At 39.8% G+C, this 14,729-nt stretch overlaps 1 protein-coding gene across 8 annotated transcripts in view; it reads right to left on the bottom strand.

Annotated features, from left to right (window-relative positions):
• Window positions 1-6,137: 6,137 nt before the first annotated feature.
• MPPED2 (metallophosphoesterase domain containing 2) overlaps window positions 6,138-14,729 on the bottom strand; it is a 176,731-nt gene continuing 168,139 nt past the window's right edge. For all 8 annotated transcript variants that reach the window (XM_044425776.1, XM_044425775.1, XM_044425777.1 and 5 more), the window contains 3 exons: window positions 14,527-14,642; window positions 11,912-12,025; window positions 6,138-8,173 (listed from right to left, as the gene is read on the bottom strand). In XM_044425776.1, the coding sequence (XP_044281711.1) occupies window positions 8,055-8,173; window positions 11,912-12,025; window positions 14,527-14,642 (349 nt within the window). In that variant the 3' untranslated portion in view covers window positions 6,138-8,054. The remainder of the gene's footprint in view (window positions 8,174-11,911; window positions 12,026-14,526; window positions 14,643-14,729) is intronic.

Raw genomic sequence — 14,729 nt, 5'->3', positions numbered from 1 at the left:
TCTAGTTACTAAGCAATCTCTCAGGTGCCACTGTGGTGGGAAAGTACATCCCAGACAGTTTGTAATGACTGTTGACACCAAGCCAGCTTTCCCCCTCATTCCATATAAAAGCTAGCAAATCCTAAATCATCAGTGAAGCCATGGTGCTTACTTGCCCTCATCATTCAAGCATGTCTTTACATCTGGGACTAAATCCATCATGACATAGTTTAAGCAAGAAATTTATTACATGGTGTCTAAAAGCCCTTCTGAGTGGGTCTGAAAAATTAAAAGTAGGATTAGGCTTTCAACACAAAGCATGTGCATCCCAAGGAAATACTGCTGAATGTATAATGCTTTTTAAAAGATTGTCATGAAGATATTTATACCCTTCCTACATTTTATTTTTTAAAAGCTCAAAACCCATTTGTACCATTTGGATTGATAAAGTCACAAAACACAAATGCATCTGAGAAATGAAAAGATGACAGGATGCAACCCCTGAGTTGTCAAAATCCATCTGAATTTCTGCTGCTGCCTTTAATGAGCTCTACACTTTACCTTCTACATGTAAAATAACATCAACTATTTCTGAGACATAGCTTAATAGCACTGACCTTGATAGCAGTCTGGCTGGACTATGTTATTCAGATGCAGCCAAAATAATAACAGGCTTCACTCTCTGAGGCCTGTTTTGAAAATGTTCAGACCACAATTAGAAAACAAACTAGCTTTGGTTCTCTCTAAAGCCTTGTCTAAGAAAGGAAAGTTCTGCATTTACCCTCCCAGCTGAAAAGAGCCCTAGGCTCATGTGGTTTAATGCTATTGCTGGTTGTCTGTTTCCAATGGTGCCCATCCTTAAAATAGCAGTAGTAAATTGATTCCAGATTTATCTGATTGGTGCGGGAGAACTGACTGAAGCACAACTGAAGAGGAATACTAAGGTATCAATCAGGTAGGCAGATTACAGCTTCTTGCATACCTGATTTCCTTGGAGAAAGACAAAGCCAATAATGACACTGCAATGTTGCACCAGTGTGATGTAGTATCTTTCTGAACGGCTGTGGATAGAGTTGATTTTCATAGACGGGGATGCTTTATAAGCATTCTGAGAATATCTCTGATACAGCAACAGTGTAAAATAGTTTGAATCATATGTACCTTACAGTCGACCCTGTTCACACGGTCTGTTGTGATATTGTAGGACCACCTGCTTACATACCTCTCAATTCCTGTCTGCATACACTGTTCATATAAGAAGGGCATGGTAAAAGCTGATCCAGATGGCTGTTTATTCTTACAGAATTTCTCCCAACATAGACCTTCCAGACTATGAAATACAGACTGTCCATAGGTCAATTAAGAGAATATTACTAATAATGCTTATTTTTGTGCATTTCTAAGGGAGGGAAGCACCCTAGTTAAGGGCAAACACTTGTGGAAATATGAAGCATCGCCAGCAAATTGTATCTTAGCTGATCTTCACAATCCCAGTGGTATACAAGGAAGAAGTGGAAACATAGCAGAACTATTCCAGGGTACAGAACCTCAGGCCTGGGATCCCAATCTGACCATTCATGGTCCAAATCCAGGCTCTTTTCCCTAGTCCCATGGCCTTTTCCCAGATCAGCAATCATCTGATGGTTTCTTGGCTTTTCAACCCATTCTTAAAGATTGAAATGAATTTCCTAATAACAAGAGCTTTATGCTAACATATACTAGTACCTTTGGCCCCACCTTTTTAACCTTTAGCACAGCCTCCTTCTGGAATGTGGCCTTTGAGTTGAAAGAAGTGCTGCACCCATGAGGGAAGCAGTTTGAGGATATTGGAGATCAAGGGCAGAGGCACATAAGGGACTCTATCAGACAGTCCCAACCAACACTAGCCAGGTATTTTCCATGTTTTAACCATTCGTTTTGTCCAGGAATGTGTTCCAGTTGCCCAGCTGACGTAGTTCATGCATTGTCTGTCTGAAGCCAGTTCAGTCTCAAGGTCTAAGCACTGAGTCATCAAGTCATCAACCATGCTAATACCTTCAACAAACTTTCAGGGAATGAGACATAAAGCAGTAGACAAAACAAGGAAAAGCACTCTGAGTGAGTTCAAGGTTTTCAGTAGCTGGAATACAGAAATGACCAGTCGGTCTTGAGCTAAGATAGAGATTGTTGAGATTAAAACACAAAGGAATGCTTGATAACTTTTTAATTGACTTATCGCTAAATTCAAGCAAGGAGCAGGAGTTGTCTTTAAGGATAAAAGGTGCATGTTTGCGATCTCGTGTTTATGAACTTTTTGTTGCATTGTTTTTCAAACCTTTACTTAGTTAAAAGAAAGCAACTATGTGTATGTCAGTTTAGGGGTGAAATGTCTTATGAGAGACCTCTTCTTATGTCCCTGGACATAAATTCCAAGTATCCACTTTGGCTGTAATAGTCAGATACATAATTGTTCAAACAGATGTGCGATGGGTTATGGAAAATTATGAATTGTGTTTGCACTATTTAAATTGATAACAAAGATGTTTCCTATCCTATTGCTAGCAATACTGAAAATTTAATAGAGGTTTGAAAGGCAGCCTATATGCAGATTTCAGTGCTGGTCCCCTATATGGTATATCTACAGAATGTATGATGCAGCTGTTATCAATTTCAGTGTGTATAGCTATGCAGTATGTGCTGTAATAATATTCCTTAGGCTTTGGTAACTTTAAATATAACATGATTATCTATAACCAACTGTTAGTTATTTCATCACTCTGTCTTTTAGACACAGTTTTGGCATAATCCTGGTAGAATTTGCCTGGAGTAGATCAGATTGATCTGAAAGTCTCTTACTCTAATAAATGCTTGACCTCTGGGGTTGTTGAATTCACTAGACAGTGAGAACTGGAGAACCAATCACCTTGGTGGTACATCCTGTTCTGCAGCCCTCATTTGATAAAGGCCTTGACTGCTTTCAACCTTTTCAAGATGACTAGATGAAAGCTGCTCTTTCAGAGTGGAAAGGTTAATCGACTACAGTGCAGTTAATCAATCACTTGAAAAGACTGAGCTCTGGTAACTCCTTCTTCTAGCTAGAAGTTCTTGCATAGTCATATGGGACCTTCTCATGCAGCTTAAAGGAAGGACAGGCAGAAACACAGTCCATTCATACTACAGGCACCTGATCCAAACCCCTTTGATGACAGTGATAACTTTAAATGACTTTTTATAAGTCTCCAATGGTAGTAATAGTAACAAGGACAAAGAATTATATAGCTGAGCTCCTGGAAGTAAGCCTGTAAAAGCAGTGTGCTAATCAAACAGGTGCGTCACTACTTGCTTTTTAAGAGGAGGTCTCAAAATGAATACACAAACTGTAATAAAATCTATTAGAGAGTGAATCAATTATTTAGATCCATTTAAAAAGTACATTTTATCATGCAGCCATATCATCTAGCAATTAATGTTATTTTATCCTGCCCAAACTGTAGTTCATACATTTCACGGGAGGTAGCACTAAATAGCATGATGGGAGCATGGGGAAAGGCTTCTGCCCCCATTCTTGGTCTCCATCGCACTACCTTCTGTGTGAGCCGACCTTTACATATAAACAGCTGGTCATGAAAATTTGCTTTGATTATATAAACTGCTCCTCCCCTGTATCACATACTCTTCACATGTGAAGCTGTTTACACAGAAAGCCCTTTGTTTGGTAGAGGAGAGGGCCTTGATCCCCTTCCACACTACTACATCATCATCTTGGCTGAAAGTATATACAGGGGCAAAGTTAGGCACTTTTACCTCTCACGGGTTTGTGAGACAATACAGAATATGCTTAAATTCTACTGAAATGCAACTACAGGCAATGTGTAGGTGTAGAGCCCATTTATGTGATGCACAGAGATCGCAAAGAAGAATGTAACTTCGCTTGGCACATGCTAATAGCCAGGAAGCAAAAAAGATGCAAAATACTTGTTTAAAATAGAGGGAGACTGTCTAATAGTGTTGCCTGTAATGTTTTTCATGTAGCTAGTTATTCCCAGTGTAAGTTATTGACCAGAAAGAACAAAGTTTAACAAAGGGAAGCTTCCAGATAAAATTAAGTGTTTTAAAGGAACTTCAGCGACCTAAGTGAATTTAGGGTTAAGTCTCTCCCATTGGCATTAGTGAAATGCAACAGATACTCATGACTATGCCCAATATTCATTGTGGGGTCACCATGGGAAAGTGTTCCTGACTGCAATTAGCAAGTTACTAAGAATAATCTATTGAAATCAAAGAAACTGTCAATAAATAAGCAACAAATGACCTACTGAAGTCATTTTCAAGGAGAAAACAAGAAATAAAGTAGTCTTTCTAGATAAATCAGTGCATGATCTCATTTGTGCAACATACAAGGTTCTTGGATTTCATGACTTAAATGAAAATATGCTAAACCAGCATGCTTCATACTTGACTATGTGTCTTCCAGATGGAACATATGTTACTGATGACTGGTAACCAGTTTCATGCATATTTTCATTCAGCAGAGATTGCTGAAAAGTAAAAATGTTTGTGGACTCTCACTGATCCAAGTCCAGCAAATAGAATGGGACAAGAGGATAAAATTAGCAAAAATGGTGTGAGCTTACTAATTAATTAATTAATTAATCAATTCTACTGCTATCCTGTTTTTATCCATGATCATGGATGCAAACTTGGGATAAAACATTAATTGAAAATAATATAACATCCCATTCCAAAAACATAATATCTGTGTCTACAACAACCAAATTAGGACCCCAAGAGTATGGAATGGGCTTCCACGGGAGGTGGTTGAGGCCCCATCGGTGAAAATGTTCAAAGATAGGCTAGACATGCACATGGTGGGCATGTTGTGAGTGGAGCTGGCTGGAGCTGGGGGTCAGACTAGATGGCTCTGGAGACCCCTTCTGACTCACGCTGTTTTTCTGTTTCTAAGCACCCTTCCAACTTTTGGAACAGGAACACTGCCAAAGGATTGAGCCAAATAGGCTTCCCAAAGAAAGTCACATAACTGTTGAGCTGAACCACCTCAAAGAACTTGGCAGAGTATGGAAAAAGCAGTGGAGGTTTCCCCATAACAGATTATGCAGCTAGCTGTTAGAACTTCACACACGTGGATTCTCACCAATTAGCTATTTAGTACGGAAGGAGGAGATCAGACCTAGCCTTTCCATCTTGAACCACTGACTGGCAGGATTCTGGTGTTTTAAGACAAGAAATGTGTGCCTGGCTCTATACCTGGGGAATGCTTCAACACTCCTATGTTCATCCATAACATCTACCTCAGGGCTACAGATCCTCAAGCTTGGGGGCTGAATCTGGACCTCTGGGATTCCCTAGAAAGCCACATCCCCCTTCTAAAACCATGAATTTTGATGGTTTTCCAGCATTTGTTCAGTTTTTGACCATTCTAAGATATTGAAATGCATAGATACTGACAGAACCATAGATACTGACAGTAAGAGCTTTTAGCTAAAATAGGCCTTACTTTTTATATTTTGGTTTGACCCTTTTCCCTTCAGCCCTGTCCACCACAGGGATGTGGTCCCCATGACCTTTTTCAAAATAGAATTTGGTGCTCAGGCTGAAATAATGTCCTGAGCTTAGCTAAGGAAATCTTCCCAACTACAAGGTACAAAGCCCGTATGTGTGATGCCCAGGGACCACGAAGAAGTGGCAGAGGAGATCTTCACATTCCTCCTTTTTCTACTCTCTATTTTTCCTAGGATGTGATTTTCAGCTGTCTAGTGATGGTACTTAGGAGGAGGAAGATAAATCCCAGCATACATCTTTTGGCCTGCCTGGTCTCCTTTCCTCCCCCCCCCCCCCCCCCCCCCCCCCCCCGGCCACAATGCCTAGTTCTATTGCTTTCTGAAGTGGCTTTCCCAACCTCTGAGAGCAGCTGGTGCAGTTCTTTCCAAACCAGCTGTGAGAGAGCAAGGAAGAACCCTGATCTATAAGTCTGATGTCAGAGCAGTATTGGATTGACCTCGGAACTGGTAATATGAAAAATCCTATGGCCCCTCAAACAATGTAAGCGGCCATAGGATTGCTCCTACCAGTGGGGCCTGACTTTGTACAATCAAGGTAAGCGCTGCAGTTCTTACGTCTGTAAGTTAGTAAAAGCGTAAAAAGACTGCTCAAACAGGAAGTATTTAAAAATCTTGCAATTTTATTTGCATATAAAGGCCGCTAGATATATAATATCGCAATAAATTTAAAGAAACAACTGCTTTCCTAAATTCCATGAAGATAACATAAAACAGAATAAAGCTCAATAGCATTTACAGTGGTAGAACAGAAATAACTATTTGCAACAATATTTTGTGCTAGCAAGATTGCATTTACACACAGTGCAAAATAAGGGAAAAAAGAAATGGAAAGACAATTCAAGAATATTTTAAATATAAAGGACAACAAAGCCTTATTTTAGTTAGGCTTGATTGTATTCATTTGATTCTATACATGCCTGAAACTGCACAAAGATTTTAAACTCAAGCTCTTGAAGGCCTTGAGCACTTGGAAAAACAATGTCACATCCTTCATAATTTAGATGTGCTGTACAGCATAATTTTGCAGATGCTACACAGGCAATATTAAATGCCTTGCTTAGTTATAATGCACAAAAAATATATATAAAATCCATATTTAAAAGAAGTCCGCATTTACATGTTTTTACTGCATGGAACACCTGCTCATTGCAGTTTTCATCCCCGTATTTTTAAAGCTAAAATAATTTAAGAAACTTACCCAAACAGTGACAATTTAGGTAATCACATACAAGATGCTGCTATCTAATTTGTCATTAAAGCAGGCAGAGACAAACTAAACCTAAAAGACTATTTCCCTCTCACTTTTTGTATTACCATTAATAGGTAAGAGTGCTCTGCAGTAGACACAGGAGCTCCAATGGGCCTGAAAGTCTTCCTGACTATGATTGACTTCTCCATCCTTGTCTGTGGAAAGTGCTGGGCCTCACACTTAAATGAGATTCAACACCTACTGAAATGAATGGTACTTCTTCCTGTTTACAGCTCCATGATCACAATCCAACACTATGGTAGACATCCTCAGGGCAAAATCTAGTGACCTCTACATTGGGTGCAGATAAGCCTGCACCCAGTAAATCTGGGAGGATGACATGCATCCAATGCAAGAAGTATGCTATGGCAGCAAGTTCCACCACCATTGCCTCACCTCATACTATGTATTTCACCTGTATGGCCAGTTTTGGTCATCTAAATTAAGTGCTAGGGGGTAGGAGGACATGAGTTTGGCAAACCAATAGGAACTGATTCAAGTCATCAGCTCCCGCATCCTCCCATACCCACCACCTAGCACTCCTGTTTTTTAGCTCTTTGAGACCTAACTGCACACTCAGAAGCAACCGGGTTAATTCTCTCCATGTTAGCTGCCAGGAGAATGGGGAGGTTGCAGAATCTTGGAGCTGGTACACTGAATAATCCTATGGTACCCAAGCCAATATTCATGAGGCCAAAGGATTGTGGCCTTAATCACATTTATTTCAATAAGTATAATCACATTTCTCTGTGTGCTGGACTGTAGACCATATTTATCTAGGAATAGACACAAAACTTTGGGTCAGGATGCATTTGCGTGATGGTAAGTATGGGGAATGAGGAGAGGGTAGCATTTTATCATTAGAAATATTTTTTTAAAAAACAAACAAACAATAACAGTTGTGCAAATTTGGGTCTTTTATTTTTTTAAGAACACTGCCTTTTAAAATCTTATTTAATAATATTAAAATAAGGTGTCTCACTCATTAAAAGAAAGCTTGGCTGTCCTTTTGAGAACATTTAACAATTTACAATGGCAAGTTAATTAAGAAAACATAAAACTTCATTTTACAAATTCACAATGTTTTATCAATCTCAAATGGATGCTGCATTTTCAAAAAAGCACAACCTCTATCTTTTTTTTCTCCTTTGTACCAACAATTTACAAAAAAAGCCCCACATTATTTGTAAATAAACACATTAAGAGAATGGATGTTTTTTAATTAGAAAAATGGCAGTTTATAGACCTTTTCCCAATGCCGTGGAGCTTCATGATCCTTGCGGGGTTGGGAGGTCAAATATAATTGGTGGGTTGGTTGGTTGAAAGCTGACTGTACATGTTGAGGCATTAATGTATGTTGTGTAACCGTCTGTCATAATGCCGTAACCTGTAGGGAAAAGATGTCACATTTACTATACTGTAAACAAACAATGCTGACCTAGTACAATGCCTCCGGATGACAAAATGAAAAGGCTTCTTGTTATCTGGGTTTTGGAATCAAGTTCAGCTAAGCCTTTCAAAATGTTTTCAGTAGTCCAAAGATAACACATTATTTTGATTTTTAAAAATACAGTAGGCTGTTGCTTTAATAAGAAACTTTTTAAACAGTTTTTAAAAACACTTTTCAAGGTATTAAAGCTATAGGTAAATAAAAGAGGGGTTTTCTTCCATAGCTCCCTTGACTTTGTCATCTGGAATGTTTCAATAATACAGCACCTAAACGTTCAGGCAATATTTACTACCCAATCCTATTGTATTTACTCAGAAGTACATCCTATTTTGTTAAATGGAATTTATTCCCTGATAATTAAGCATGGGAGCTTATTTTCCTTTCAGTCAGTGACAAATAAATCTGACAAGCAATCAGTTAATTGGTTCCAATTCAGTGAACCTCCAATTCAGGGGTAGTAATATTACTAGAAGAAATGGGAGCCTCCCTTAAAATCAGCAGGATGATGCATGGTACAGCCCTGTGCTGAAATCCTTCATCAGGCAAACACAACTAGTGCTTGCTTTATTACTCCTGTCTGTGATACAGACAGGCAGGAATCGATCATCTCAACAGATTTTGGGGTAAGATGTGTGTTTACTGTATACTCAATATCCTCAAAAAGTGTGTCAATGGACCTTCAGAGAGCTGTCACATTTGATGTTCGCAGTAGAATGCCTACTCATATATAACACTGTTTGGAAGTGAGTGGGAGCCTCCCCCTCCCCCGTTATCCTATCCCACCCACATTATCCTAGGATCCGGAGGGGAAGCAGAGCTCCCGTCTACTTCGTGATGCTTCGGTTTGGAAGTTTCTCCTCAGTCTAGGCCTTGCGCTGCATGGCAAAGTATGATGCACAGAGATGACAATGAAGTGTAATAACTAAAGTGTTGGCTTAATGAAATGACCCAGATTCTTACTTTGCTGCAAGCAAAGGGCGGAACAATAATAATTGCTGCTGTAGCACTGAGTGAGGATACTCTGTAGCAATGGGTGTATGGCTTAGGAAGTACAGTTATGCAATTTCCCTCTGACGTAGCTGATCTAGAACCGTTTCTGCTCTCTGTTGCTGGTAATGTGAAGATGCTGTTAGGTTTTGTGATCATTATATTCTATTGAAAGGATGACAGACAAATTCATCTGATCTATGTATCCTGATCAAGCTTCTGCTTCTTAAGATGGTGTTTCAAACTTGATCAAGTTTGAATAAAATATATTTTTCTTATCAAAGGCAGATTCTTGTCTAGACGCAGAACTGGGCTTCCTGCAGGGCTCCCCAACTGGGCCTATGGAACTTCCTTGGGTTTCTCCAGGGGAAAGGTCTAACCTCCTTCCCTGAAGGAATGCCTGGGATTAGAGATAATTGTGGAGATATGGATGCCAGGGAACATGGCAGGCACTGCAAAGAGCAACTATGCAGTGCCTCCCTGCACCCTACAGGGCCTCTGCTGGTACAGGGAAGAAGCTGGATCTTATTCTGCTCATTGAAATGCAGGAGCTTTGTGTGTGTGCTGGATGGTACAATTAATAGAAGTAGCATCTGCACCATCTTACTGCTCTGAATGCTCATTAAATTCCTTTTATACCTACCGCATACATTACCAACCTAGTTGTAAACTTAAATTGTACAATGCTGTTGTCTCACACTAGTTTTTCACAATGATCTCCCATGCAAAGAGCCCTTTCCTTTCCATCAGTTTAATATTAATGCCACTGAAAGTTTGATTACTTTCAACTAGCACTACAACTACAAAAACTGCAAGCAATTTGCATACTGTAGTTAAGTCTATTTTTTTCTTCTTCTGGCATTCACTTAGCATTGATGTCTGAACATTAATATTTATACAAAAATGTTCCATCTTTTCCACAATGCATAATAGTACTTGTATGGATGCTACTCCGGTTAAGGCTCTGTCAGTGCTTTTCATTACAAAGTCCTTGTTTACAAGACTTTATAACCCAGGCATAAAAACTCATTTGCTTTTAAGTCATGTGGACTTGGGTAAAATCAACAATGCCAAGCAACGGAGGCATCTTCTCTCATCTACAGAGTTCTCCAACTCTGCGAGCCTATGGAGAGCTTAATTAGAGACGGCAGAGAAATCTCCAGGAGGGGTTAGGAAAGTGTGAAAAAGCATTTAAATGTGTACACTTTAGTTTTAGGGTCACAGAGTCTTGCCCTCTTTCCCAGACAGCATGCCTAGTATTTATCTCACTAGGATATAAAAGCTACTAAAGTTCATTAAATATTTAAAAACCCCACACAATGTATTTTAAAGTAATCTCTCACTGCTTCTTACCAGGCTATGGAAGCTAGCTTATTAAACTAGAAATTGCCCTGCTTTGAAATTAATACTAGCAGGATGTTTTGAAAAGCTCATCTGAAATATCTACAAACTATTTTTAATGAATTTTGCACTATATTTTACGTCTTCCCTCCAGAATTTGGCCTACCTTGTTCACATCTTGAATTTTCTATTGAAAAGATACACAAAACGAAGCCTCTTGCTGAACAACATAGATAGTATCTTCCTTGAATGGGTATATATTGTTTATTATATTTATATCTTGCCTTTTTTCCTATTAAGGAACTCAATGCAGCTTACATAATTCTCCTCCTTCTCTCACACATATTTTTGCAACAACCCTGTGAAGTAAGTTGGGCTAAGGAACTGTGACTGGCCCAAATGTCACAGCAAGCAGCGAAGGCACACGGTCTAGTGCATAGCCCTCTATCTGCTCTGCACAACTTGCATGGTCATACTGATGCACAATTCTCCCCTCGCCATGCTGCCTCAGCTTGTCTGAACAGTATCTCCCACTCTCCCAAGACTGTACTAACCAATGATCTGGAAGCACCAGGGGTCATATATAGGCTTTGCCCAGAGTGTGACTGACAGTGTGACCCAAGTTCAAGAAAGAGTCTGTCCTCACCTTCCTGTTCATGGCTTTGGAATCGATCTTAGAATATGCCATGCTTTTCAAAACCGTTTTATTAACCACCTTCCCTGTCACACTTAGACTCAATTAACTAACAGCTCAATCAGTGCTGGCCTCTGACATGTTGCTGCCTGGAGCAAGAGGCCAGTACTTTAAATTCTTGCTGTATCATTCAGACACTAATTTCTGCTTTTGCATGGCCACACAGAAACACATGCATGAGCATTGCCCCATGGTGAGTGCCCGATCACTCCTTCCTCCTAAGTAGGGCTAACATCACAATCTTAGCATGTTTATTCAGACTTAAGTCCACCAGGGTTTACTGTGGGTAAGATCACAACCTAAATGATCCAACAGTAATGAGTTCAGAATATTCTTGCCCCTTTAACCAATAACATCCTTTAGGATGGGACCTTATGGATTTTCTGACAAATAGGTGTAAGACAGACAGATGTCCTTCCTTTTAGTGGAGGATTAAAGGAGAGGGCATTTTGATCCCTCCCCAAAGTATAAATTCCACAATTGTCCACCATTTTATCCTATAGTCCTACTTCTTTCTATCACAGATTTGATGGTATGTGGTGGTTTTGCATTATTTTGTTATAATTATTTGTATGGGCATTTAAACACTAAGTGGTCTGAATTTATTTTGGACTTGCTTTCACAAATATCCTCCTATCAAATCTATTTCTTACCTTCATGGATTCCACCAAAGACATGGAGCTTGGGCCTGACTCTCCTTTGTACTGTATTTAACAGTTCCACACAGCCAACTCTTTGCAGCTCCTTTGGAACCCAGTCTCGAAAACCTAAAAGCAAAATGTAATCAATACCCTTAATTTTCTCTTTTCAGGTAAGGTTTCATGTAGACTTTCTGGAAGCCATAACTCACTGAAGGTTTATTGCATTATCTGTAACCCTGACATCTCCATTAAAGCATACAATGGCTTTTAAGAAACTTTTCATTGTCACGGTGTCTCTTTTAGGTTTCTTGTCCCCCCCCCCAATTTGAAGTATGCCCCCTCCTTCCCGATTAACATTTTTCTTCACGTAATTTGATTTATTAAACTACAGGTATAGATTCTTCTGCATAACATGAGGTTCTATGGCATTTATTCCCGGCAGTAGTGATTCTCCCCATCCCCTCCCCGATTCTTTTCTTAGTGGTTTTTGCTAGACTTGTTAGGTAACAATTGCTTATCATGGTTACTTTTTCCACATACTGGACAGCATTAGCTTTGGGCTCTCATATGAACTCAACAGTGGAAAAAAGGATCTACATATGATCAAGCACATGTGCCTCCCTGGTTCTTTTCAGTCTTGAGGAATATTCAGCACATAAATATAATTATGTGCAAAAGGTATTCTGCAACACTGATGAGAAAGGGGCAATCCCTCTTTTTGCAAAGTCCTCTATTGTGGCCCTTTCATTCTGAATATTTGGAGTGGAACAGGCCCTCCCATTATTATACTCTTCAATGCATTAAAAGTATGTGATGAAGAGAATGGGGAAGCCTCCACCAGGAGCCACACACAGTTGAGCTGTGTCAGAACATTAACTATCCATGACTTTCAAAGAGGCAAAGTCTGCTAATACAAAGTTATCCTGTGACCTGGCAGCTAAAAAGGAGCCCAAGGCAATAGCGAGAGAACTCGTAGCAAGTTGGTATTAATTGGCTATTGGGAAGGATAAAAACACTAAGTTTTACAGATAATGCAGAAAATCCATAAAACCTGACATCAACTATTACAAAGGTCTGTGGTCTGGAATATTCATAAAAATGAGAATGGCAGACTGACCTGAGAGGGGGAACAGCTAAAACAAATATGCAAGGAGGCTGCACATTCTTGCTCCATGTTACTTAATCAACTCTAAGGACATATCTGGCAAATGCTATTTCAGGATAGTGGGACATTCATTCACCAGGTTCAAGGAGTATACCCCTTATGTAATTAACAAAAGCAGAGAATGTAAAATTAAAACAGAAATCTTGAATGCTTTTCAGGCATGCACCCAGTCAACTAAGAATAACTTCCTAATTGTAATTTTGGCAGGGGGTTTTAGTTCTTTGCAGCAAAAACAAAAAATAGTCCTGTGGCACCTTAAAATGAACCCACTGATTATTGCATATGCTTTTGTGGACACTGCCAATTCTGTCAGCCAAAATTAAGAGTGAACACAAAAGCTTATGCAATAATCAATGTGTTAATTTTAAGGTGCCACAGGATTATTTCTTGCTTTAATACTTGCAATTTAGTAATTATATGTCATTGTGTAACTCTCAGTCAACATTAAAGGCGTAAACTGCACCCAAAACCTCATGTCATCTTGTTAAGTACTCCCACAAAAGAAAGTATAAATATAATCACATGACATTAAATTTGCTGTATTTTAAGATGTCACTCAAATTGGGAAACCTGCAGCAGCAGCAGCATCTGGTCCTCAGCAAAGAAAGACATGGGGGGAAAGTGAGTGCAAACAGGAGAACCCCAAGCAGCTGTGCACTGCTGCATATGATGCTGCCTGAGGGGAGCAGGTACAGTGGGAGGCCGCTGTGTGTTACTGGGGGAGAAGTGGCAGGACTCACACTGGCTAGAGAGGAGAAGAGTGGTGACTGAGAAACAATGTAGGAGAAGGAAGTAAAGAGGCAGTGGCAACTTTTAGACAAGTGGCTTTTGGCAACACAGGAGCCACTTTTCTATGACTTCATCCACAAGAAAGGTCATGTCCAGCTCCTATGAGCTCTCCCCATTTGACCTGATCGACACCCGAAATCCCAGCTGGATAAATATGTTAGAGGAACCTGTACAGTGGGCCACACCCTTGCTGCAGCACTGTGGGATGAAGCTACAGGCAAGGGGCTCCCACGCCCTTGCACCACATGAAAATTGGAGCAGTGAGATCTCTAGCACATTTGGGGCACATGGGTCATACACAGAAGCTTTCTTACCTACTTCCTCACTTAATATTTCTATGCATGGATTCAGAAACTAAAGTAGAAACCACATATCTCTGAAAGTGATCTGCATTTCCGCAATGCTTCATTTAAAGCAGAATTTTAATCAGCCTCCAGAGGGTCCGCTGCTAACTGGGGAAGGAATGACTGCATGACACAGGTTTTATTGCAGAGTATTTCATGAGTCCAGTTATGGCACCTAATGGTATGTGGTAGAACTGAAAGGTGAGCAAATCCTCTCCCCCACAACACTCAGTGTTATACTGAGTGGCCTATAATGACTAACCTAAAATGAACAGTGGAGACACTCTTAGTTTAAGATCTCTAGACATCACTACTTTCTTGTCACTTACCAAGTGGAGGTCCATGGGTCATTAATATATCAATGCCTTCAGGAATAAGGTTCCACTTGTCCAACAAAGACTGACCTCTGGGTAGGTTAAAGCCCCATCCATTAAACCATGGTGTCCTTTGAAGGAAAGAAGATAAATTGTGTCACTTATCGAAGTAACATACGTTTCTGCATCTCAGATTTGTGCAGCTAGGCAAGCTCTCT

Source organism: Varanus komodoensis, unplaced genomic scaffold (genome assembly GCF_004798865.1).
Source record: "Varanus komodoensis strain SLA01 unplaced genomic scaffold, ASM479886v1 scaffold16, whole genome shotgun sequence".
NCBI lineage: Eukaryota > Metazoa > Chordata > Lepidosauria > Squamata > Varanidae > Varanus > Varanus komodoensis.
Note: the sequence above shows the minus strand (reverse complement) of the source record. Positions and strands in the feature narration are given on the sequence as shown.